The following is a 26,950-nucleotide window of genomic DNA, read 5'->3' on the forward strand; positions in this document are numbered from 1 at the left end:
CTCCAACATATTTAAGCTTTTTTTTATATAGAAAATATAGGAGTAATTGTGTTTTTTATCTAGCTATTATGTATGATCGGCGTGACATTTTGATTTTTCAATATCTTTTTTTACTCAAATTTAATCGTCTATCTTTTTTATTATTACAATCAAGACATTAGTTAGTCGGTTTCTTGTATAAGAAAAATATATTCTGTCCAAGTAATTAAGAAACAAATTTTGAATAGGAAATTGTCAACGGATTAAAAGTAAAAGAAAAACGATGATATTTTTGAAACGTTTTGTATGAAAGAATATATAGGATTTCAAAGAGAGACCAACTTTTTTTTTAATTTTAGATAAAATATAATATATGTTCGATTGATAAGTACTAATTTACTAAGTAAAATAATTGAATTGATTTAATTTATAAAGATTTTAAACAACATAAAAAAATGAGAGTTGTAATTGTAGGTAATCTAAAAAGAAGGATTCAATTGTATGAATTAAAAACTTGTAAGAAGAAACGTTATTGGAAGAGATTGACTCTCCCCTTCAAAAAGGATTAGTTTTTATTTGTCGGCAAAAAAAAAAATCTTTTTTTAGGAAGGCAAAGAAATATCTTTTGTAAGATGGTATCCAAAAAAAAAGAAAGTTGAGAGATAATAAAATAATTATTGAAATACAAAATTATACATTAATTATAGTAGAGAAACTACAAGTGTAATTATGCCAAAAGCATAAAATTAAAACAACTGCATGCTCAACTTTAATTTTTTTGAGAAATAATATTTTATTTTATTTAAAAAAAACATTGTTAAATTTAAGTATCAAGTATGTCAATTATAATTAGGTTAAATATTTGATCTGGCCGGGGGTGGGGGAGTTGTAATGAAATGAAGGCTATTCAAATTATATCTGTTTTGGACAAACTATATTGAAAGTTGAATGGACCTATATTGATATTTAAAATTAAATCAATTGAGAAATTAATAAAATAAGAAAAAATTAAGGGGTATTTGGTTTTACTGTTTTCAGTTTTCATTTTTACTGAAAATGTGTTCGGAATATTTTCAGTGAAAATATTTTCTCAAACGAACCAAAAATTGGAAATAATAAAATTTCGTTTCTAATATTTTTAGTTAAAATTAGAAATCTCATCTTGGGTAAAATAAAAATGCGGTGACAAACAATGTAATTTTAAGCAAATATAAAAATACATTTTTTTTAAAATGTATTTTCAGTGTTTTTATTTTTTGAAAGTAGAAAAAAAAGTCAAATCAAACATGTTTTCAAAATTATAATATTTTAAAAATAAAAATAAAAACAAAACACACCCTAATATTTAGGCATATCTTCTTTTTTTGAATTAAAGCTGCTACCCAACAACTCATTCACGGAAATAGTCTCTGGAATCGCCTTTTCTTCTTTCATACTCTTTACTAAATCACATTCTAAAGCCATTCATATTAGGTCATTATTGTTTATAGAAATCGTAGAAACTAATACATCATAAGCTTATATAATATATTTGGTTCGTGCAAGATCTCATGTTCCAACTAATATGGTAGGTAGTTGTTTATTTTTGTAATGATAATTACATAATAATAAGATTCATCATACTTAGGAATAATTTTGTCAAGGATCAAATATCTAATAGCGTTAGTTATTAGGTCGGATCTCAATACTCACCATTTTATATCACTAATATCATATATAAAAAATTTATCATTAGATGAACTTTTCTTGGTAATTTTATGGGGGTCTATATATACTAAAAATATGAGACATCGTATTAACTTTATATAATTAAATTCACTTTACATGAATGTAGTTTATTCAATATATATATATATTTGTTGACAGTACCAGGTATAAATCATTAGACTTACAGTAAATTTAAACCATTAATATAAATTATATAATCTTACTGGTGTGTTTTGAGAAAATTAATTAGTTAGTTTTAATTAATTAAATCATTTAGTTTTATTTATCTAACTTTTGATTTTAATTATTTATGAAATTATTAACATATTAATATTTACATTTTTTCAAAATAATTAGTAAAGTATATTATTAATTTGATTTTTAATTATTTTTTTAAAAATTATTTAATTTTTTTATAGAAAAATTAACTAACTCATTTAAGTTAAAAGTTAAATGGTAGATGGTAGGGATTTAATTAATTTACACGCGCGCGCGCGCGCATATATATATATATATATATATAGAAAATTATTACGGTAATAATTAACTTTGTATTTAAATAAATAATTTCTGCAAGTAAATAATTATTAACGTAATAATTTAATAATTATTAAAATTTTTGTAAATAAATTAGATGAATTTAATTAATTGTTTATATAATATAATAAACTCTGATCATATGAAGATTTATATTACAAATTCAATTATAAATTATTTTAAAATACACTAGATCACAAATTTAATTATAATAGTTATTGAAATTCATTAAAGAAAATTTATTTTAATAAATCACACCGAAAAATTCATTTAAAAATATAAAGAACTCATAATGATCAGAAACTACTATTTATAAAAAAATATAAAAAAATGTTAATAATTTAAGTCTATAATTTTTGGAAAAAAATAATCAATTAACTAAAATGGTTTAATCAATCAATTAATTAAAGTTAAAAATAATTGGCTAATTAATCACAAAAACCATGTCAAAATTAATATAATTATATTTTTTTTTCAATTTATTATGGGAAAATTAGTAAATTAATTTTTCAATAATTTCTATAAATAACTAAAGTAGAAGCTAAATTGATTAAACAATCAATTAAATCCTCTAAAAAAATAATTAGTTAAATCAAAACAAATGATATAATTGATTGATTAAGATTAAGTAATTGATTATCAAAAAAATATGTTAAAATTACTATATATATGTATGTATTATAAACAGCAAAATTAATTAAGTACTAATGATTTGGATTTATTATACTAATGTCTAATGTCAACAAGTGCATGTCTCTCACGATCAATGCTTGAGGCTATGTGAAACATCCGAATAAATTAACAAGGCATGTCAAGCGCTCACGATTTTCAAACTCAATATTTAAGGAATTCTGAACTATCATAATAGATCAATCGAGGCAGATCAACCTTTGACCCTTAGACCTAATCATTATTAATGTGGATCATCTCATTTAGAACTGGTGGACATTGACCCTTTGACTCAATGACAATAGCTAGAAGTGATCCCATTGATCACACTAATTCACTGAAAGCAGGACAGTGCAATAGGATTTCTTGTGAGCTCCTTAGCATGCTTCCACTTATATATATATATATATATATATATATATATATATATATATATATATATATATATATATATATATATATATATATCATGGCCTGGGCCACGGTGGACCTCATTTTATTTGGTCTTTGGGGGACAAGGAAAAATGTCACCTGCCGTAGAAAGTGTTGCTGTTAAATGTAATAAAACAATAGCATGATTATTTAATTCTTTTAAATATATATGACTGTTTTGTCATTAATAAAGTAAATGATCATGTTATTTTTGAACTGTTATGTTTATGATAATGTCATCACTTACATCTCATAAGAGAGAAAGAGTGTAAACAAGAATAGAGTGGTTTTACAAGAGAGTGTTACAGTTCGATATGTATTTGGTGGTGTATTTCTTTTGATGTTTGTTATTCACTACTAGTCTCAAATGTGTTGCCTTTATCTTGGCACAACTCAAAATAGTTTGACTCTTTCACCATACCTATTGACCACAAGGTTGGTTGCAGTGTTGGTTTTGAAGTATTGTAATGGTGGCGTATGCTGTTGCGGTTTGGCCGAAATGTTGTTGGATACAACAACTTTCAAGTCATCGGCGAAGAAATTGTTTTACAACCAAATGCTTTATTGTGCCGAACAAACCTTCAACGAGGACAAGACATCTTTAATTTTACTCTCCTATGTAATTTTCGAACCGTTATAATCTTCACCCGCAAATCTAAAAAAGAGACACAAAAATAAAAACACTTAGATGGAAACATATTTATCTTTATACAATAATAAGGACATAAAGATCATCAACAACATAATTTATTTAAATAAATTATTTAATCAAAATTCATATATATCTACACTAGCTACATGATCATTTACTGGTCCACCAAAGTCACCAAAAAGACTGGACCACCTTAGCATTGGGCATATATCATAAGCAATAGGAAGACAGTTTTTTGTTTTTTTTACTCTAGCTGTATGGTTTTTTTTAATAATATAGTTTTGGAATAGTCAGAATGTTTAATGCAGTATTGCCTAATGATTGATTTGTAGTATGTGCATGTTTTCAAATTTTGCATGGTTAGGTGTGAGTGGGGATGAAGCCACGAAAGCTATACTCAAGTCGCAATAAGTGTGGCGACGAGCTGACCAAGTTCAATAATCAACAATATACTTAATTAAAAAACATAAATAAATTATTATCAGTTTTTTTTTTATGATATTGATACGAATTAACTCTATAAAAAATAATAATTAATTTTTATTGAAAATCATGAACACACTAATAAATATTTTTCTCATAATACAATTTCTTTCATACCTAAAGACTAATCAAGATTTAAACTTTAAAACATTTGATTAAAGGACACAGTTAGTATCCCTGTGTCAATATTGATTTTACTATCAGTTATTTAATGGAATAAAAAATAATTTCTCAAGAAAATCAAATACTGGGAAATATGAGGCTTTCAATTCCTCTTTTTTCTATGTATTCATCCATTTATTCCGAAACTGTTGGCTAGATTAACGTAATGCTAACAAGTCATGTGAGGTTGGTGATGTATCACTTAACGAGTGTGCAAAGAACTCTTTTCATGGAATGCCACTGAACTTTACCGTTTTTTGACCCGGCCTTTTTGCTTTTTCTACTCAATGTGACCTTGTGGCCTATGGGAAAGTTTCCATGAAACGTAACATGCCAAAGCTCAAGTTTAATTTTCAAACTTCTAGTTAAACCAATTGAATTCGTTTAAAATTTTCTGGTATTTAAAGTAAATTAGTAATTAATGTAAACCCAACTCGTTGACCATGTCATTTTCCCCCCTGTACATGCCCTAGGTATGCGTTAGGTTCCAATTGATATGAGACCACTTATTAGCTGCCAACCACATCGATTCAAATCTGGCTCCCTATGTTTGTCAATCGTCCCCTATGTTAGGAAGAAATTATTACTTGGTTCATGATCGTTACATGTTGTGATTCCGATTAATGATTGTGTAACACGTAAACAATCAACTCACTAACAACATGATTACGATTAATGTTGTTGTCCTTTAACATAATGATATGAAATTTAAAATCCTCCTTAATCCTGGTCCGGAGGGGCTACTCTTAGTTATCCTTCACAAGTTATCATGAATGTCGGGAATAACCATTGTGCAACATGGAATTGTTAAAGAAACAATGTTCATGTTTAGTGGCACTTCCTAATCATAACCAACTTTTTTTTTCATTTATAAAAATTAAATTTAAAATCTTGTTTGGGGAACTCTAGTCAAATTTTACTTAAACGAAACACTTGATGTTAGTTATTAAATAAAAATATTATAAAAATGAATGCTTTTTGGGAACTACATTTCTTACCCATAAAATCACATCAATTAGGTTAAATGCGTGAAAGCTTGAACTAGCTAGGAGCTTCTACTGTGATGTAAAACACTGCATCATGGATGCAAAAACAAATCCATTATAAATTTGGTATCATTGATAGATAATCATGTTTATTAAGCATTTAATTAAAAATTTGATCCTCAAGTGTGTTTGAAGAAACATTTATTAGGAAATATCATCTCCTTAAATAAGTTTTGATGCTTTGAGAAAATAATCTTTGACTTTCAGCTGCTGATGGATAGACAAGCTAAGTTAAAAAAAAAATAATAAATTTGGTTTAAAAATGTATAAAAGAAGACAAGTTAGAATATAAATACATCCTAATTTTAATTACACAATAGTCATATAATACGCAAATCACACGTACATGATATAGATACATCAACAATTCGGAGGGGAAGAAATTTAAAATGTAACTAAGACTCTAACTGGGATTAGTTCTATAACCAACACAAATGACAAACCTGTAGAGATACCTCAAAGTCGTCCTACTTGACAGTGGTAAAAAAAATAAAATACATCGATAATTTTGAAATACCCGTGTACGAAAGTTCAGTAGTCAGTACTAAAGATTGAGTTAAGCTTTTTTAATTTTTTCAGGATTAAATATTAGCCTGGACCTAAGATTTTTTTTTGAGTTAAGTTTTTTTAATTTTCTTGGCACCAAGTTTCTTTTGTTTGTTCATTGATTGTGACATCTGTAGTTGTTTAATGGTTTGGCAAAAACATTTACAAAAAGTAAACTAAATCAAAACCAAATGATTTTAATCAGTTTGGTGTTCTTTTTTCCTTTTCAGTCCGACCTAAACCGGCGCTTCTCCATGCACCCTTTTTCCACCTGAAGGTTTCACTTAGATTTTAGTCAAATGAAGGTACAATATTGAACCAAACGGTTGGACATGTGTCATTTTACGTTACACAACTTAAAGGAAGAAACGTAAACACAACTAAGAAGGAGATTTGCTGAGTTTGAGTAACATTACATGCTTGCATCTCAAGGGAATGGTGGGTTGTTTTATGCTCAATATAGAAGCTGTAATAAAGTACAAAGTGTGTGTTTTTTTTTCCGTACACGAATGGTTTTTTTTTTATCAGATGGAACCCAATTCATAGGCACTAATTGTAAAATAATGAGCTAAAATATATTTTCTATTTTTAATAAATACTCTAATTTTGTATTTGTTCACTGATAATTTTTTTTATTGAGTTCCTAATAAAATAAATTATTTGATTTTTGGTTCTTGACACTTTTATTTAATCATTGATAAATTAGTGAATTTTATGTTTGTTTTTTTATTAAAAAATCATTTTTATTAGTCTTTTTTAAAGGAACTAATAACAAATCATTTTGATAAAAAAAACTTTATTTGATAAGCTTTAGAATTTTGATCGTCCTACTTTTGAGTGCATGGAGCGTATGCTCTTTCTTCCATATGAATTTGCGTCTTGTTTTAAGTTCAGTGGTTATTTAACGTGTGAAATGATTAATGTATTGACATGTGAAGCACTCAAGAAAGTTACTAGCAATTTGTGAGTAAAATAATCAAAAAGCATAGTGATGATTATGTTATGGTGGTTGTGTGTTGCTCAAATGCCAACTATGGTCCTTGCTTACAATTAAGTACATGAAAGGAAATTATCTTTTTTGCCTAAAATTGCTTACTTTTTTAATTGTTTAGATCTGTCCTTTACATTGATATCCATAATCATTGGCTCCAAAATTTGCTCCATTGAAAAACAAGAAGTTACAGATTAATAATGTAGGGACTAATTAGTCTCCATTATGTGCAATTTGTACAGGCCATTGCTCAATTTAGAACTGTTTACTCTTATGTTAGCGAGAGCAAGGCATTGAATTCTTATTCTGATGCAATACAAAACACACTGAAGCTTGGATAGAAGGCAGGGATGGCCAAAGGTTTAAGCCTAGCTAGGATGCACACATGGAATAACTTGTAATGAAACATCCTTTTGATCTTCTCACATGTTTGTTTACTTCAACAGGAGTTTGGGACAGTCATTTTCGAACTTAGTCGCTTTCAGCAAAGGCAAAGCAGATGGATACAAATTGATGGAGTTCATCAAACAGAAACCAACCATAGTGGAAGATTCATCTGAAGGAAAGTGCTTAGCTGAGGTTAATGGCAACATATATTGAACTAAAGGATGTCATTTTCAGCTACCCTTCGAGGCCAGACGTATTTATCTTTCGCAATTTCTCAATCTTTTTCCCTGCAGGAAAAACTGTTGCGGCTGTTGGTGGTAGTGAATCTGGAAAGATCACAGTTGTTTCCCTGATAGAAAGGTTCTATGATCCAAAACTAAGCACATTTTTAACTCTTGTAGGACCAAACTTTTGGTACTGACATTTTTGTGATACTATTGAAACTTTTTACTTTGGAAGATAGCAAGTTTTGATTCTTGGATGAGCTACAATGCTGATCATTTTGAAATGCCCAAGCAGGTGAGGTTTTTTAGGAAGTTTCACATCACTTGACTCAATTCTCCGGGTGCAGATCATATATTCGTTGAACAACTTTACTTAGTACTAATTAATTTTAAATAGAAATCTAACACTGTTGGATATCGTGGACATTAAGACACTACAACTAAAATGGTTAGGCTATCAAATTGGATTGGTGAATCAAGAACCTGCACTCTTTGCAACTACTATTCTTGAGAATATACTCTATGGAAAACCTGTTGCAACAATGGCTGAAGTGGAAGCTGCTACTTCTGCTGCAAATGCTCATAGCTTTATCACCTTGCTTCCTAATGGCTATAACACTCAGTGGATTTTGGTGAATTTATTCACCACAAATGAAATTTTTTGTTTGATTACCAAAAATGAATAGTGCAATTACTGAAATTATCAACACCCCTTTGTCCAATCTTGGCAGAAATTGATCAACAAAAAAAAAAAAAAATCTTGGCAGAAACATACATTCAATTAATTTAAGTTAACCGTTATCATTGCAGTTGTTTGTTACCCTCTTGTCTTGCACGGATTTAGTAGTAGGTAACAAAACCAGTGTCATGGATTCTTCAAGGTGTGAGAAACTTACCCACAAATTGCTCTTACTTCACGTGTCAAAAAAAAAGTTTAAAAAAGAATTACATGAACATAGAGCTTTTTTAGATTGAGAAAACATTTTATTTTATTTTATTTTGCTTTTTACAAATAATTATTAAAATATGTTTTTATTTAATTCAAAGGTTTCAAAAGATAAAAATAAAATAAAAATAGAAAACCAAACACGTCCTTTAGTGTTTCTAAAGTTCTATAAGCTGAATGTTCTTGTCTTATCTGTTATTTCATTCATTTTCTAAATGATGGAATATATATAGAGTTTAATGTTACAATGTTTTGTTGATTTCATTTTCTTTTATTTAATTTTATTGAGTTAAATAATTTTATATTATCAATTAATTATAAATTAGTATTGAAATGGCATTTAAGGTAATTTTGTCTTAAAATTATAAATTTATAAAAATCATCTGATTTTAAAACTTAAATATGTTTTTTATTCATAAAAATATTACCAATGCCAATTTTAGTTATAATTTTTATTATTTTTTAAATTTTTATATTTGAGTAAAAACACAATTTTATTTTAGTCTCGAATAAAGAAGTAAAATTATATCACTTTTAATAAATATAAAAATTAAAAGTAAATAAAAAAACCCTTATAGAAACTAAAATTAAAATTTGTAATATTTTAATAAATAAAAACATTTAATCATTTCTATTAAACACTAAAATGTGATTATTGAAGAGGAATATCAGAATATCTGTACGAGAAACATAACAAAGAGAGGAAAACACACGAACCCAACATAGAACAAACAAAGCAGTTGAAGATGGAGCACGACGAAGACGAAGTGCCACCTCTTGCTGTTCAGATTCAAGGGAATGATGATTCCGTTTATCAGCGATCTTCTTCTGTTGGGGTCACTCTCATCACCGGTTATCTTGGTGCGGGCAAGTCCACTGTAAGCTTTCTAAACCCTTTCCGTTTCTATGCCATCATTTCAAACACCCTGTCATTTTTCTGCTCATGATTCACTCTAAATTTTCCATTTTTTCTAATCTTTGGCCAATTGGGTAGTTTAAAATTGTGTGCTTTTTCACTTTGGAATGGTGATATGATGTTGTGACTGAACCATTGGCCTTTCAGCTAGTGAATCATATTTTGAACACGCAGTATGGGAAGAGGATTGCTGTCATTTTGAATGAGTTTGGTGAGGAAAAAGGCGTGGAAAGAGCGATGATCAATGAAGGGGGTAAGGGTGCACTGGTTGAAGAATGGGTTGAGCTTGCCAATGGGTGTATATGTTGCACTGTCAAGCATAGTTTGGTTCAAGCACTTGAGCAGCTTGTTCAGAGAAAGGAAAGGTAAAACACGAAAACACTTCAAGTTTTCTGGTTAATTTGAGGAATGGAAAATTGAAGCAACAGTTATGAGCTATGGCACTTAATGTTGCAGTTCACTTTCATCTAACCCCGTTTTCATTTTTTATCATGAATTGATGTGGTGTTCAGCAAAGTGGGTCAACTTTGCTGCATATTTTGGCACAATTAAGCACTTTTTTTTTTTATTAAGTATTGTGTGTCCTTAGGCTTGACCATATATTGCTGGAAACCACTGGATTGGCAAATCCGGCTCCTTTGGCATCTGTTCTATGGTTGGATGAACAGTTGGAATCAGAAGTGAGGCTTGATTCTATTGTCACAGTAAGTATCTTTCTTGGGTGAAATTCACTATAATTTACCGTCTTTTGGCATGAACATTGCTGTATTTTTCTATATTTTGTATTTTAATTCATTCTCTAGAATTTTCTGTATATCAAGACATTTGCTTATAGTTGTTTTATTCCATGCCAAACAAAATGAAGCTGTGCTAGCTATTGTCTCAAGCAAAATTGTCATTATAGTTTTTGCAGACTTAGGTGGGCCATGGTTTTTGGAGACTGTCCAAGAAATAATTTTCTCTATAATAAGACATTTGCTTGTAGTATTTTATTCCATGTCAAACAAAATGAAGCTGTTTTAGTTATGGTCTCCAGCAAAATTGTCATTTTTTTGTGTCTAAGAAATAGTTTTTGGAGACTGAAGCGGGACATTGTATAACACCTGTCTTTTATCATGTTAAATTTTGTAACTCTTCCACTTTGATGATGATAGATGCATTTCTTTCCTTGGTATATAATGGTTTGTAAATCATGGCCACTTTTCTAATTGAGTATATGCTCGAGTAGGTGGTGGATGCTAAAAATTTGCGCTTCCAGCTTGAAGAGCATCGTGGGTCATCTTCATTTCCTGAAGCATATTTTCAGATAACATTTGCGGTAATTATTTATTATATTAGCTGGATATTGGATTATCGGTTCTTATTGATAATATGATTCTCGTTTCCTCATTTAATAGCTGCCAGAATTTCAAAGATTGATGATAAGGGAAAAAATAAAGAGGGAAAATTAGAAAATATATTTCATTAATGAGACTCTTAAGTAATTGTTATGTATAACATTGACCTTATACCCCTATTTATATTAATTATTTAGGTCAGGTAATGGCATAGCACAACTAGTACAAGTGTTTAGTGGAATCGGGTACTGAAGAGCTAATTTTTTGCTGCTTGTTACAGGACATTATAATTCTTAACAAGGTTGATTTGGTATGTGCAGAGAGCTCTGGAGAAACTTGAGGAGGAAATACATAGCATTAACTCTCTTGCAGAGATAATACATTCTGTCCGATGTCAAGTTGAATTGTCTAAGATATTGAACCTTTGCTGTTTCTCTTTTCAGCGTGCCACACATTTAGAGGCATTATTAGAAGAAAGTCGTTCTTTGTCTACCAAAAAGCTTCGTGATAGTGGCGTGAGAACCTTATGCATGTATGAGACACGGTCGATTGATCTTGATAAGATATATATAATGAGACCCATCAAATGAGAAGGTTTTTGTTGTATGAGGGACAAATATTGACCATTAGATCTTATCATGAATGATTAAATTTAAAATATAAAAAAATGTATAGCTTTACGACCAAGATTTGCTCCTCTCACTCTTGTAAAAATAAACTTTTCACTGAATACATCCACACACACGGAAAATGTTAGTTTTGTTAGCAAAGGTTCTTCTATTTGTTTATTGTGTATTATTGTTAAATCATTTGTTTGTAAGAAAAACTTGCAGGCAGTGAAGGAACTTTATGAGATTGTTCCATCTCTCAAGTGGGAAAAGGAAGAGAAACGCATAAATAAGATAGTCTTTATTGGTAATTTGATCTACTTTTTCTAGTTTTAACACAAAATTTGAGGAAGTGAAAAAGGCCTTCTTCAGCTTGTTAACATTCTTCTTCTTCTTTTTCTTTCTGAATGACAGGTCATAATCTAAAAGAAGATATTCTAATTAACACCTTTAGAGATCGTGCAACGTATTGAGCTGTATTTGCTCCCATTGCCTGGGTAACAGTTCAATAATCAATGATTTGATGATGATTTTAAGTTTCAATCAAATGACGATGTGTTTGAAACATAGGCGTTTTTTAAATCACATTCATAGGCTAAGTTTGAAGTGTCAGCTTGCTGTATACATAATAGTTATAGTTGACTAATATTCATAAAGACTTTTAGGACAAATACACAATTGTGAAGCTTCAAGCTTGCTACTTTTAGGTGCTATTAATCGGTTTGTTTGTAATAGTTTTTTTTTTTGGTGAATCACTTTTAAAAAAATACTTTTTTTTTTGTTGTTCTTGTGCTTATTTCAGTTTTTTTTTAAATAATTAGAATCTATAGAAAAAATAAAATCTGATTAAAACTGAAAGCTATTTTGAATAGTTTCTCATAAAGTCACATTAAAAAAAAGTGTTTTCTTCGATTGTAAATAAGGTTTAATGTCTATAAATTGATAGTGTAAAGTTAATATATTTATTATACATGATGAATTGTGATTATGTGATCGGAAAATTTGTTACAATATTTAACTTTTTTTCCTCTTGTAAATAAACATAAATTAGCTTTTTTTTCTTTTAAAAAAGTAATTACTATTTTGCATCAAAATTATTTTTTAATCTGTAGCAAATTGGCCTTTGGTTTGACAAAATGTTTTCTATTTTTATTTTTTAGTGGTGATATTTTAACATTCTTTTATTTTTAAAAACACCTCACCAAAATATTTATCTTTATCTCTTTTTATTTCACTTCATATAACTCATTATACTTATATTTTTCTCTATTTTCTTTCTCTCTCACTAGGTGTGTATTAGTATTTGGGTGTCAAGATATATTTTTCCTTTATTTTTTTATCTTTAATTACAAAAATTGTATCTTGTTTCGTCCATGAATATTGCAGTGGGAGTGACAAATTGGCCCTAGCTTGGGTAATTCATTTACTTACTTTTATTTTACCCATAAAGTTTTGGAGCATTTGATACAGAGAGGTCCATCTTTATAAAGAATCGGTTAATATTGTGTTACAGCAATGTTCTTGTCTTCTTGGTAGGCTTCTGGTTAAGCATTATATTATTTATCGCTTAGATTTTTGTGGTGTTATGAATTGGAGTATGTTATTAATTGTGTTTGTGTGTGTTTACCTTAGAATGTGCATCATTTACTTAAAGTAGTAATATATAAAGCTTTTAATCGGTATAATTCATTCATTCAAATGTTAAACCTGCCAATGCGGTAGGTAAGAATAGGTCCATCATTCTTCTGCCTTTTTTTTCCTAGTGGTTCATTAACCAAACTTAATAACAACCATTTGGATTTGGTGAATCTGTAGCTTCTAGATTCTACAATCAACAACAACCGTTACCTACAACATCAAGTGAAGTGAGAAACAAGTAATGCTGCTATAAAATACTAGTACTAAGCACCATGTTTACTTTTTCTTTATAACAATGAGATGAAAACCATTGATGGCGAATATGATTATGTGTTATTGTGTATATTAAACTTGAGCCGTTCAAAATATTTTAATACTAAGATTTGAAACAGATTTTATTTTGAGGTATTGGTCTTTTCTTTTTAAAGATGTTTAACTTTCACAAATGCTACCTACAAATCTAACTCTTTTAGTAATGTGCCAACCTATAACTAAATTAAATGCGCATGCACATAAAGTAAATGTACAAAGTACTACAAATTATTTTTTCTACGGTTAGCTTTAACTAACAATGCGCAGAGGGGTGGGTGGGAACAAAGTTGAGTAATACTACTATATACCTTCAAGATTAATTGTTATACTACTCTAGATTCAGTTTAACTTATTTTGAAAAAAAAATAATACTACTAATTAATTTTGTTTTCAATTTTCTTTAGAAAACCTTTGGAAATTTTAACTTGGATGTTGATCGACTTCTTGCGCCGGCAGTGTCTTCAACTTAAATTTTAGTATACTTAATTAAGATGGAATCATCAGCTAATTAGTAAAAAAAGCCATAAAGTCAATGTATAAATAAAAATAGGCAACTGTTGTAATAAATAAAAATAACACTAGTCAAACACTTTTTTAATTTAGTTGTACATACGATATTTTAACTTAGGCGTTCGTGGTGGTATGCTAGTCAAAAAAGGTTATACTTCTTTAACAATGTTGCCTGTGTAATGAAATACTAGCATACCACAAAAGCATAAGTTAAAATTTATAGTGACACGTTTCCTTTTAAATGTGAAAGATCATGGTCTGGACTCTAAGGATTAGGCCGTCCAGATTAATATATGAGTTGTATTTCAAATTTTAAAAGTGAGTATATTGAATTGATTTTTTTTAATTATGTTATTGATATGAAATATTTATTAATTTTATTAATGATTAATCTTTTTTGAAAAACTTGTTTGATCACCTTTTATATGATTCTTTTCTATCAATTATGTTATTTTTATTTATAATATTTAAATTAAAAATGTTATTTAAGAAAATTAAATTCAGTATCATTCAAATTAATAACTAATAACTTGATGGTGAATTGAATTCTTTGAATTCAAACTATTATGAGGGACGATAGTAGTAATTATAAGGGTTGGGGTCTCACCAGTTATATGGATTTCATAGGACCTTTGTATTTATATCTCTCATACTGGAAAATTTCAGTAAATGAAGAAGAGTTTTTCCCTACATATAAAAACATTTTGATACATAAGTTAACCATGAATTTTATAAAGAGTACAATTTTAATAATAAATATACCTGAAACGCTTATGCAAGTCATATATTTTAATACTCGGGGTCCATGATACAAAGAGATAACTAATGTTAGTTTTAGAGTAATCGTAAAATGACTTTAATCCCGTATATAATTGGCCATGATCTATGTAAACTAAGAGTAAAGTATATATTATTTATTCTAAAAATTTCCCACAAATTTAAATTAATTCAATTTTAGAGCTGATAATTCATTAGTTTGATTATCCGTTGATATAAAAATTCTCAAACACGTAGTTATGATTTGGTTGTATTTAAATTAAAAAGAATCGAGAAAAAATTTCAAAAATTTATATAGATTCCACATCTTAAAAATATTATTTTAATTTAAATATTTCTTTTCAGTTTTATTTTTCTCTTCTACCCCACGTAACCAAACTATAAACCTAATAATCAGTTAATTTCTGCGAAACATAACTTACAATGACAAATCAGCACACATAAATTTCAAATATATAAAATGTGAGCAACAAAATATGTGATTGGGTGGCACAAAAATATTGCCCCCATTTAGCCCAACATGTACACGTATTTATTCATTTATTAGCCGTCCATTTCACTGACAGCAAGATCACCAAATGCACTAAAATCAAGACGCCAAGTTGCCGTACCTTTGCCAACTTGGTTTCTACTGTACTACATTTTATACAATTCTTTTGATATAGTAAATCTGGAAAGACTTTGTTGCCACCCAATTTTATAAGTATTTTGATGAAAAAAAAAATTATACAATTATTTTTGTAAAAATTAAAATAATTTAGTATACCTGTGAAGTGATTACAATGTTTTAATTGTCGTTTAAGATTTTTTTACTAAATTCTGTTAACCCTTTTTTCTTTGAAAAAAATTCTTAAATTAGTACAATCATGTGGTTAACCCTTTCTTTAATGACTAAGTTTATCATAATTTTTTAGTTACTATATTATAGATTTGAAATATTCGTTATCTTTGTTAATAATTATTCTCTACTGAAAACTTTATTAGTTATTTTTATTGAAATCTTTCATTGTAGTTAACTATGTTTTTTTTTTCATCCTAGTTTATCACAATTTTACTTTTACATCAAGTTTTTTCTCCACTTCTAAAAGAAATATACAACAAGAAAAATCACTATAAAATAAAATTCATATATTAATGAAAAAAATAGTTAATAGTTTTATTTTTATTGATATGATTTTTAATTAATTAAAATATATTATTAATCTAGTATATATTAAGTTGTATTAACATGATAGGTCATATTACTAAATAATTTTAGTAGTATAAAATAACATATATTATTGATGAATTATTTTATTAATGTGCTATATCATATTATTAACATTGATTTATAAATTTTATGTTAATAATTTAAATTTTGTTAGACAAAATAATTATCTAATGCATTACTGCTATTGTCTACATTTATCGAACATAATACACTGCATCTATTGTAATTTATTCTTTTGATTCCATGTTTAGGAACATTAGCAAATGAGTGTTTAAAAGAGTTTGGAAGAAATTTATTTAATTTTATAAACATAATTTAATCTATTTATAATTTTTTTAATTTATTTCAATAAACTTAACAATTAAATATCATATAAGTTCTTATACAATAAATTTATTTAATTAATATTAAATTAAAATATTTATCAAAAAATACTCTTTGTATCAAAATAATAGTGTAAAATCAGAATTTAAATTTTTGTTAAATAGAAAACAAGAGGAGTCAAGGGAAAAGTTGAAAAATAAATAAATTATATGTTAGTTTGTCCAAATTTGTACTTCTTGTACCCGTTTTGGGTCATATTAATAAATTTATTTTCCGTTGTTTAAAAAAAACATTTTTTCAGGAAAAAAAACGTTAGAAAGGAATATTTTCAACAACTAATTTAATCGCTAGCTCGTTTTAGTGTGACTATTATAACTTAACCACAATTTGATTTTTTTAACAACAAAGTTAATCAAATGTAATCCTTTTTAGTTATTTATGCTACCCTAGTTACTATTAACTTGGATAAAAAAAATTATTAAAATGAAAAGTGTATAATTAAATACGGATATTGTTAACAAGTGTTTTATTGATAGCGGAAATAATTATATAAAAATATTTATTAATTTCTTAATCAATATCTTCAACGACCTTAAAATATTAGTACTAATTTATTTTGATGATAGACAAATTATATACTGCACCTTTTCAAAAACATAATATATGTTCCCTAACGTTGAAGCTACGTAGTGAGATAGTAAAAACAATCATTAAAGAACAATTATTCCTTGTTCGTTTTCGGTTACCCAAAACATTTATGAATGTTTATTGCTTTTTTCTCTCTTATGGTTCTGTTTTATGAATGATTGTTGGCATATAAATGCCAAAAGACAAACATGACATCACAACAAAATTGGACTCAATTCCATCAATTTTTGCTTTATCAATCAATCTCACTCTCTTCTTAACTAACTCAACTTCTTGGTACCAACTAAAACCCTAATTGTCCATTTCCCTTTGTCTTTTCTCTTTCCCATGTTCTTTTGCACTTAATTATTTAACACCTTTGATCTGATCTGTGTTAGTTTTAATTTTTTTTTTTGTTATTCTGAGATTTTTTATTTTCTTTATGTGAAATGGGTGTACATTGATTGATGGATGGATCGAATCTCTTTTGAATTTGTGTTGCAGGTGATCTGATTGGTGCTGTCAGAATTGGGTTTGATTCAGAATTGGGACTTTGGATTCAGAAGTTTTAGCCCCTCTTTTTGCAGCATATTTGGGGTCTTGATGAATCCATTGACATTCCTTCGTTATTGGGGAAGGAATGTGAGCTATTGTTTCAATGCTTTAAGGGATAGTGAGGGTTTCATAGAATCCTGTGTTATGTTATGATAGGTTGTTGTGGCTTTTCACTTTGCTTGCTGCTCTTGGAATTCTGGGTTGGTGGAATTTGGTGTGGGTTTTGAATCTTTTTGTCAAAGGAAGTTCAAGGATTTGGACATGAGAAGCTCTTGGTTCAATAAATTGTCAATCATTATTGGCCCTAGACCTCCTGTGAACTGGTTATTCTTGTGGCTAATGAGTCTGCTTGTGCTGATTGTTGTTCTTGGTTCATCTTCTTCTAATATTGTTGATCCGGCACCTCATATTCCTGTGTCTCTCATCTACACAAACTATAGGAGGGTTAAGGAGCAGGCGGCGGTTGATTATTTAGAGTTAAGGTCCGTGGCTCAGGGTGTCTCTAGACAAAGAGAATTTGACCTTTGTGGCAAGGAAAGAGAGAATTTTGTGCCTTGTTACAATGTTTCAGCCAGTTTGTTAGCAGGGTTTAAAGACGGAGAGGAGTTTGACCGGCATTGTGAACTGTTAGTTGAAGCAGAGAGGTGTTTGGTTCGCCCTCCTAAGGAATATAAAATTCCCTTGCAATGGCCAACTGCCAGGGATGTCATATGGAGTGGAAATGTGAAGATAACCAAAAACCAATTTCTTTCATCTGGAAGTATGACCAAAAGGTACTTCTTTCTCTATGTTGATTACTAGAGCGAATCTTTGGGCCAAAATAGTGTTTTGGCCATAACAATTGACTGCTTATAGAAAAGCACTCCAGTTTTTGCAAGGAGTTTGTCGATTCATTAATAATGAATAAGGTTTTTCTATTTGTATAATTTTGCAATGAATTATCTAGGTTAATGCTTCTAGAAGAGAATCAAATTGCTTTCCACTCAGAGGATGGACTGATCTATGATGGTATGAAAGATTACTCTCGCCAACTTGCAGAGATGATAGGGTTGGGAAGTGACTATGAGCTTCCTCAAGCTGGTGTAAGTCTTCCATTTATCATCATTTCGCCTTTGGGGAACATAATGTCTGACAAGGCTGATTTTTGTGCAAAATGGTTTAATGTTTAGTAAAGTCTCTTTTTTCATTCTCTTTAAGGATTTTGATGTTTTTGTTGCATATTATGTGACTGCTCTATATTATCACTTTATGGCAGGTTCACACTATACTAGACGTTAATTGTGGATTTGGTAGCTTTGCAGCTCATTTGGCACCTTTGAAAATAATGACAGTTTGCATTGCTCCATATGAGGCAACAGGTAGCCAGGTTCAGTTGGCCCTTGAGAGAGGCCTTCCAGCTGTGATTGGCAACTTCATTGCAAGACAGCTTCCATATCCTTCATTATCATATGACATGGTTCATTGTGCTCAATGTGGCATCATTTGGGATGAAAAAGGTAATTATATTATATTATTGTTAATGGGTATTCACAAGTCGTATTTGCTTCCTAGGTAGTAGACTTCACTGTGGATTATTTGTTTAAAAAAAAACTACTTCCCTCTTCTTTCCTAGTTGCCTGCTTGCTCTATACTATAGCTAATAACGTTTAGCTTCTTTATTAACTGTCTTCCTTTTTGCTCTCTAACATTGACATGTTGAACAGATGGAATGTTCCTTATAGAAGTTGACCGTGTTCTTAAACCTGGAGGATACTTTGTGTTAACCTCACCCACAAGCAGGTCACAGGGAAGTTCATCACAAATGAAAAGGAGGAACATGTTGATGCCAATGGAACAGCTGACCCAGAAACTCTGTTGGACTCCTCTAGCTCAGCAAGATGAGACATTCATCTGGCAGAAGACTGCTGATGTTAATTGCTATGAATCTCGGTAAAGAAAGTTGCTAATATTGTCTATAGACTGTTTATTTGAGATTACTAATGTTGACTACCTTTAGCTCTGCTAAAGGCTTGCTCCATGGGTCTCTTGAAGTAGTCTGCTACCGTAATTCTTTTAGTGACATGTTCCCTTACACTGTAGAAAGAAGCATGCTATACCATTATGCAAAGAAGATGATGATGCTCAGTCGTATTATCGGCCTCTTCAACCATGTATAAGTGGGACCTCTAGCAAGCGCTGGATTGCAATACAGAATAGATCCTCTGGATACGAATTGAGTTCAGCTGAGCTTAAAATGAATGGAAAGTATTGTTTGTAAAGGCTTTCATATCATTTGCTTTACCTCTTTCTAACTTCGTTCACATTTTGTACTGCTTTGTCTTTTCATTGACATCTCTCTGTTATAGCAGGTGTTCAGCCTGAAGATTTTTTTGAAGACTTGCAATTCTGGAGATCAGCTCTCAAGAACTATTGGTCTTTGCTTACACCACTAATTTTCTCTGATCATCCAAAGAGACCAGGAGATGAAGATCCATTACCTCCATTTAACATGATGCGTAATGTGATGGACATGAGTACTAAATACGGGGGGTTGAACACTGCCCTTCTAGAAGAGAATAAATCAGTTTGGGTCATGAATGTTGTTCCTGCCACTGCTTCTAATTCACTTCCTTTTATACTAGATAGAGGTTTCGCTGGTGTTATGCATGACTGGTAAGTTGCTTTTTATTCTTGGTCTAGGCAAGTTGTGGAAACTCTTGTGAAATAAGTGGTTGATATATGTGATCTGGTGATTGATCTTTAGGTGTGAACCTTTCCCCACATACCCTCGGACATATGATATGCTTCATGCAAATGGACTTCTTTCTCATCTCACTTCAGAGAGGTGCAGCTTGGTGAACTTATTCTTGGAGATGGATAGAATACTGCGTCCAGAGGTACACTGTCCCCTACTGTCACAATTATTTGTGCTGGAACGATCAATGTGATAACTTGATTTTTCTATTATGCATAATTCAAACTTTACATTTATTAGCAGAACAATTATGAATTATCTGACACCCTCTTTCCCAAGTATTTGACAGTCACTCATGCATGCTCACTTGTTGGTGTGATGCACAATCTTGGATTCTTTTTTGTCTTTTTGAAATAAAAGGAATTGTCTGAGTCAATGATCTTTGAAACCTAATATTGGTATAGCATTACATGGCTTGGTAGGGATGGGTCATTCTTTCTGATAACATGGGAGATATAGAGATGGCTCGCACACTTGCTGCACAAGTACGTTGGGAAGCACGGGTAATCGACCTTAAGAATGGCAGTGACCAGCGGCTTCTTGTTTGCCAGAAACCATTTCTGAAAAAATGATTGGATTGGCTCTATTATGTCTTACCCTGGCGGATGAACACGCTGTTTTGCTCTGGTAATTCTTCTTAACTTCTACTGTACTTGGTGAGAGGACTGTAGGTGGAATTTAATTCAATACAAAATCAAACATTACTGGATGCTGTAAAACTCTAGAACCATGTAGGACATGGGATATGCATTGGTCTTAATGTGAATTCTTTTGTATACTACTATACTAGTATTATGTTTTTGTCAAACTAAGCTTTGATAATGTTGCCTCCAAAATTGTGAGGGATGGAATCTAAGCATCCATGATGACTTTAATCTACAAGAAGCATTGCTACTTTTGAATTATGATGTTTAAGCTGAGAATCTTCCAAAAATCGATTCCAAAAAATATGCAAATTGAATTCTTCTGCAGGCTGTAGCATATCAGAACGTATTGAAACTTAATTACCTTCATACTGAACTGCATTATTTTTTTTGTTTTTGTTTCAATTTCAGGGAATAAATAGATTATTCAGCAGGCACAGGTTGTATATACTGCACGAAGCCTTGACATTTTTCCATCTTCTTGCGCAATTGGGTCGGAGGATTGTGGAGGTTCTTGTTGAACTTAGGCTCCAATTCATTTTATTGGTCAGAGGTGTTTGTAGTAATTCATTCATTTATATCTTTTTAGCAAATTTTTGCTTAATGATTTATTTTATTGAACATTGGAATTTGGACATAAATGTCAACTTGTTGAACAATCACACTGATTTTTATAAGAAAGAATATGAATGGCCACGAAATTTAAAAATGAATTTGAGACTGTAACACAGTTGGAGCCAGTGTTCACCATATGAAGAGCATTTTTCTTTCCTGTTGATGGTATATACAGAGCAATTCTTAATTAAGTATTTTTATCATTCAGGGCAATCCTTTTTGTGAATAACAACAAAAAGGCTCTAGAAGCCTCTAGAGAAGCTAATACAAGCTAGATTTGCATGTATTACAGATAAAATCCGTCACTACCTCAAAAACATGAAATTGACCCATTAACTTCATTCCATGCTTAACCAAACTATCAGCAACTTGGTTAGCTTCATGCACAACACGAACTCAAATGTTATGTCCTTGATGCTAATAGATATTTGGATCCTTTGCACTAGAATATAGGAAGAATGCAAATGACAACAACTCTTAGTTAACAAGTTCAAGGCTACTTGAGAGTTTGACAACACTTTAATCACGGAGACCTCTTCCCAGGTTAATTCAAGACCATATAAACATAGCTCAACTGTTAAAATAGAACACACATCTTTGGCAGAAAATCCGCAAATAAACATGCCATTACCTATAATTTTATAAATAAAAATTAGATGTTTACAAGAAACACAGTAAAGAAAAACAATATATTGGGACTGAGGCAATGCATATTAAAGTATGAAAACAAAGTGATTCATACAATCATTCTTAAACATACAAGCGCATAAGTGTTCATATAAAATCTAAAACTATTTGTCCAAGGATTCTCTCATACATAGGCTCTCATATAGAATGCTTGACTATTTTCACATGCTTCCAAAAGCTTTTAAGACTTGTCCAAATCCAAAATAAATGTCTTTGAGATGATTATCCAAATCTCCCATAGGTAATTTGGGGGTGGTTTGCTAGAGTCTTTCACTCCATTATTTTGGTCTGCAACGTAACCCAGCAGAAAATCATCTTTCTAAGATCACCTGAAGAGTAGTGAGTGCAGCAGTGCCCTTTCATACATTGCTGAATCTTAATAAATGAGCAGCACAGCACCTTCTTCAATCTTCATGTTTGAGAAATGAATTCAACTTTGACACTGCTATTTTCAATTTTCTAATATACATCACATTGCATCATAGTATCATACCACTTTCAAATTCTGAGATCAGACAAATCAAAATTATATGAAAAAAATGAGTATTGATTGACATTCGGTATATTTTAAAATAAATAAATAACTCACATTTACGAACCTACTTAGAACAAGACATTGTGCTTAAGGAAATTAACAGATTGAAAGGATTGTTACAAATAACCAATTACAGAACCAATACTACCGCTCAAGAAAAAGGTTGATACAAAAGTCAAGAATCCACTCATGCAATAAAGTCGATCCCGTAGGGTTTTAGTATCACTCTACTTGTATTAGAAGTTTAGAAGCAAAAACAAAAAGTAAACCAAAGGAATTGTTATTAATCATTTTAGGTACAAAATTTTAAAGCCTGCATAGTACGTGTTTACTCCAATTACTTAAAATTAATAAAGCTTGATTGACATAAACGTTCCATAAAGGACATGCACTACTGCAGTGATCTTTTGAGGATGGATTATCTTGGAAACAAGAAAGATGTAGATGTCTTTCTACCCAGAGTTGTTTTTTTTAAATAAATAAATCAATTGGAAACAAGAAAAATGTAGATGTTTTTCTTTTGAGAATTTTATTTTTTTAAATATAAGAATAAGAACAACAAATGAAAGTACACAACTGATCTTCAGAAAGACAGAAACAGTAAAAGGCACATGCTCACCCTAAACCATTATTTTAAATTATTGTTTCATAGAAACCTCCAATAATTGGAGAGAGACATAGGTAGCTTGTATATGAAACTGGAAAATCGATGATGATAGTAATATTTAAGGGCATATCAACCTGAATCATGTGCTCCTTGCAGGTTAGGTTGCTGTTCCTAAGCTTAAAAATGTTAAGATTTTTTATCAATTACCTACTTCATTTCTAATAAACTTTGGTTTTTGACACAAATTTACATAGTGTATAGATTTACACAACCTAATGATATCAGTCATTAGAATCTTCAGTTATTGGACTTCTGTTCCTTCTCCTATCTCTAGTAGCCATCTTCTGCCCATATCTCTCAAGTATATCTGCCAAATCAACCAAACCCACCTCTCTCAACTTCTTTCCCACATCCTCAAACATATGCACACCTTCCTCATTCGAAAAGGAGTGCAAAAACTTATTATAATCAAACCTTGGCACCTCCATTCCTCTGTTCAACACCCTCTCCACATACTTAGTAGCTTCCTTTGACTTCCCTGCCTTCACCATCCCCCCAACAAAAATAGTGTCGAAATTCACAAGCGGATCAGACCCTTTCCTCCCCCTCCTCCCCAAATGCCCTTGCAGCAGCAGTATGTACCTGGGCATAGTCGGCTCGCAACCTCTCCCTATCATCTCCCTAAACACCTGAGTCGCCTCACCGGCCCTCCTCAGCTTCAGAAGCCCCTTTATCAACCCGTGATACACACTCAAATCCGGCGCCTCAATCCCCTCAAAAACTCCATAAGCCTCTCTAACTCTCCTCCTCATTAGAAGCCCATACACAACATCCCCCAACGTCGAGTTCTCAACCCAAACACCCCTCTTGTGCATTTCGACAAACACCTCGTGAGCCTGGGCCGTCATCCCCTTCTTGCACAACCATCTAATCACCAGCCCATAAGTCGAGGCACCTAGCTCATCCATCCTCTTGAACCTCAATGTCTCAAAGAGCCTCAAAGCCTCACCATACTCATTCACGTTAAAAAGGGTCTCCATCATTTTCTCCACAGCATCAACATCAGCCTCAAAACCCTCATCCTCCATCAAGTTCCAAACTTTAGAAGCCTCAACCAAATCACCCTTATCACAATACCCTCTAATCAAATTCCTTTAAGTCACACCATCAGGCCTAACACACTCCCTCAACTTGAAAACAACAAATTTGGCCTCCTCAACAAGCCTACTCTTACACATTGCCTCAATAATCTTATTCAAAGTTCCCAAATTGTATTCACACCCATTAGAATTCACCAAATGGAAAAACTCCACACACTTCTTAAGCTCCCTGGCACCACCCAGAGTCCTCAGGGCAGTGACAAAGGTCTTGTCGTTAACGAAACGACGGCACGCCATGTCGTTTAGAAGGTCCCAGAAGAGGTCGATGTTGCGGGACTTGCCTATCACGTCGAGCATTTTGTTGAAGGAGACGATGGTGTGGGTGAAGTGAGGCTTGGATTGCGTGTAGAGGAAGAAACGGTAAACGGGTCGCCATGAATAGGGGAATTTGTTGCATACATTGAGGAAGAACTCGTGGGTGAGTTGGAACTCGGACGAGGCGAGTTTGGAGGTGAGTCGTGGCTCGGGCGAGTTCTGCTGCTAGTACAGGATGGTGCTGACTCGGAGGAGGTGGTCGGGGTTCACCGGAGAAATGTGGCGGCGGCGGCGGGGTTGGAGGGAGAAGGGGGTTGACAATATGAGCGTGGCGGTTCGCCGGAGAAGAAGCATTACATTCTGGTTTTTAAGCGTTTGAGGTTTTTCTTTTTAAAGGTTTTTAAGCCGTATTTTTTAGAAGTGTTAAAGCAGGTCAACTGTTCATGCTATAAACGAGTTAACTTTAACTCAGCTTACTTTTTGGTGAGCCAAGAAAATCACAAAACCCAAATTATTTTTTTTCTCTAATTTATTTTTTAGATTCATTTAATTTTATTTTTTTAATCCAATCTAGTCCTCTAATTTTTAAAAATAATTTAATTTGATCCTATCATCTAAATTGGATCAATATTGTTAAGAAATTATACTTTATGTTACTAAATAATTTTAAATTATCACATAATACATATTTTTTAAAACTGTCAGTTTTATATAAAAAAAATTAAATTGAATTAATTTTATAAATTAAGGATCAAATCGAATCTAAATTATAAATTAAGAGGAAAAAGTAATTTAACCAAAAATTAATCATGTTTTTTATATAAAAAAGGTCACATTTTTCTCATAATAACATTCAAATGATTTAAATACAAATACAAATAATAGTATTATAATATTTAAATATCAAGTAATTTAAGATTGAAATAACAATTCCAAATAGAAAGTGTAACACGATAAAGTGATTTAAATAACATCGTTTAAGCATATAATATTATCTTTCAAATAATATGAGCAAGTGATCTACTTACATCAAGGAAGAATACAAGTATTTCTTTTATAAAAATAAATAAATAAATAGGTTAAATAGATCAACTTGACTCAAATTCAACTCAAATCCATTTAGCCTGCTGCTTAAGTGAGTTGAGTTGTTATTGTCCCATAATTGTGAATTCTATTTTTATAATACACACTTCCAGATTCGCTGGCATTCATGATTTGTTGGGTTAGCTTATCGGATTCTGACTCACTTTGACACTTCTATTATTTTTTTAGTGTGTGTGAAGAAAGGAGACTAAAATGATTAAGTTATAAATTAGGGGTTAGAAAAATGTTTCATCATTTGGCTTCTGCCCTAATTGCCTTTGTGAGATTGGAAGAACATACTCGAGTAAAATGAGAATCAAGTTTGTTTTTTATTATGATGATATTGATAAAAAAAAAAAAATATTGAAAACAAACCTGGATGGGAGAGTATAACATATCTCTTACTGTAGAAATGAAATTTTAGAAAGTCAGATATATTTATTTGTAAATTGATGATTCAGAATAAAAAAAATTATTTGTTTCTCCTTCATTATTTTTAAATCGTGGGTCCCGTAGGAGTCATGTTCTACTCTCCCACCGTAGTAGACTGCAAGTGAAGTATTTTATATAAAGTTATAAAATAATAAGAGAAAAATATAAAATTAATTCATTAATGCAAGTGAAGTATGATTTTATATTTTATGTGCTTTTATTAAAATATGTAACTTTACCGTAGTTTAAAATTTTTTATTTTAAAATTTGATATCATGTTAAACCTTTGCGTTGCAAGCCAAGATACTCAATAATTAGATAGAAAAAAGAGAATTTGTCCAATAGACTGGAAAAAAATTCCATATATATACTAAAATATAAACAAGTAATATGTTATAAAATTACTACATATTTTTATGCATTAACCATTAAAATTTTATTTTATTTAACTCTATTTTTTTATTTTTTTAAACATCAATTTTTAATTTTTAATGTATTACTTTTTTACAATTAAGTTTTATAATATTTTTACTTTTTAGATGTTGTTTTAATTATTTTGAATTAATTTAAGAGAATAAAAATTCATAAAAAAATACTCAATAAAGCGTTATTGAAATAAATCT

At 30.6% G+C, this 26,950-nt stretch overlaps 3 protein-coding genes across 8 annotated transcripts; 2 read left to right on the forward strand and 1 right to left on the reverse strand.

Moving 5' to 3' along the window:
* Positions 1–9,429: 9,429 nt before the first annotated feature.
* LOC100808384 (COBW domain-containing protein 1) lies at positions 9,430–11,778 on the forward strand. 4 transcript variants are annotated; one of them, XM_041012217.1, is made up of 5 exons: positions 9,430–9,639; positions 9,825–10,042; positions 10,267–10,381; positions 10,906–10,995; positions 11,335–11,778. In XM_041012217.1, the coding sequence occupies exons 1-5, from the start codon at positions 9,508–9,510 to the stop codon at positions 11,602–11,604; spliced, it is 825 nt and encodes a 274-aa protein (XP_040868151.1). In that variant the 5' UTR covers positions 9,430–9,507; the 3' UTR covers positions 11,605–11,778. The 4 variants fall into 4 exon arrangements, with proteins under 4 accessions (XP_040868151.1, XP_025981076.2, XP_040868157.1 ...); XM_026125291.2 differs by having other exon boundaries at positions 9,445–9,639; positions 11,295–11,778; XM_041012223.1 differs by having other exon boundaries at positions 9,445–9,639; positions 11,458–11,778.
* A 5,328-nt stretch (positions 11,779–17,106) lies between these two features.
* Positions 17,107–21,736, forward strand: LOC100799663 (probable methyltransferase PMT4). Of its 3 annotated transcripts, none has more exons than XM_006574871.4 (10): positions 17,107–17,317; positions 17,525–18,348; positions 18,522–18,657; positions 18,831–19,071; positions 19,279–19,504; positions 19,655–19,815; positions 19,924–20,227; positions 20,319–20,451; positions 20,732–20,936; positions 21,365–21,736. In XM_006574871.4, exons 2-9 carry the CDS (start codon positions 17,837–17,839, stop codon positions 20,879–20,881), a joined length of 1,863 nt encoding a protein of 620 aa, XP_006574934.1. In that variant the 5' UTR covers positions 17,107–17,317; positions 17,525–17,836; the 3' UTR covers positions 20,882–20,936; positions 21,365–21,736. The 3 variants fall into 3 exon arrangements, with proteins under 3 accessions (XP_006574934.1, XP_006574936.1, XP_006574937.1); XM_006574873.3 differs by lacking the exon at positions 17,107–17,317 and adding an exon at positions 17,319–17,413; XM_006574874.4 differs by lacking the exons at positions 17,107–17,317; positions 21,365–21,736 and having other exon boundaries at positions 17,324–18,348; positions 20,714–20,856.
* Positions 21,737–23,379: 1,643 nt separating this feature from the next.
* On the reverse strand, positions 23,380–25,465 carry LOC100808913 (putative pentatricopeptide repeat-containing protein At1g26500). The gene is given in 1 exon segment (XM_014766574.3): positions 23,380–25,465. A coding segment is annotated over 1 exon segment (1,488 nt). The 5' UTR covers positions 25,167–25,465; the 3' UTR covers positions 23,380–23,678.
* Between the last annotated feature and the right edge of the window lie 1,485 nt (positions 25,466–26,950).

The sequence above is a fragment of the Glycine max genome, chromosome 2 (genome assembly GCF_000004515.6).
Source record: "Glycine max cultivar Williams 82 chromosome 2, Glycine_max_v4.0, whole genome shotgun sequence".
Taxonomy (NCBI): Eukaryota; Viridiplantae; Streptophyta; class Magnoliopsida; order Fabales; family Fabaceae; genus Glycine; species Glycine max.

Excerpts from the sequence above, each read along its gene's own strand:
- LOC100808384 (XM_041012217.1), top strand. The coding sequence starts at position 9,508 with ATGGAGCACGACGAAGACGAAGTGCCACCTCTTGCTGTTCAGATTCAA. Across the intron at positions 9,640-9,824 it reads TTGGTGCGGGCAAGTCCACT|CTAGTGAATCATATTTTGAA; the intron begins GTAAGCTTTCTA and ends TTGGCCTTTCAG. Across the intron at positions 10,043-10,266 it reads CTTGTTCAGAGAAAGGAAAG|GCTTGACCATATATTGCTGG; the intron begins GTAAAACACGAA and ends GTGTGTCCTTAG.
- LOC100799663 (XM_006574871.4), top strand. The coding sequence starts at position 17,837 with ATGAGAAGCTCTTGGTTCAATAAATTGTCAATCATTATTGGCCCTAGA. Across the intron at positions 18,349-18,521 it reads TCTGGAAGTATGACCAAAAG|GTTAATGCTTCTAGAAGAGA; the intron begins GTACTTCTTTCT and ends TGAATTATCTAG. Across the intron at positions 19,072-19,278 it reads CATCATTTGGGATGAAAAAG|ATGGAATGTTCCTTATAGAA; the intron begins GTAATTATATTA and ends CATGTTGAACAG.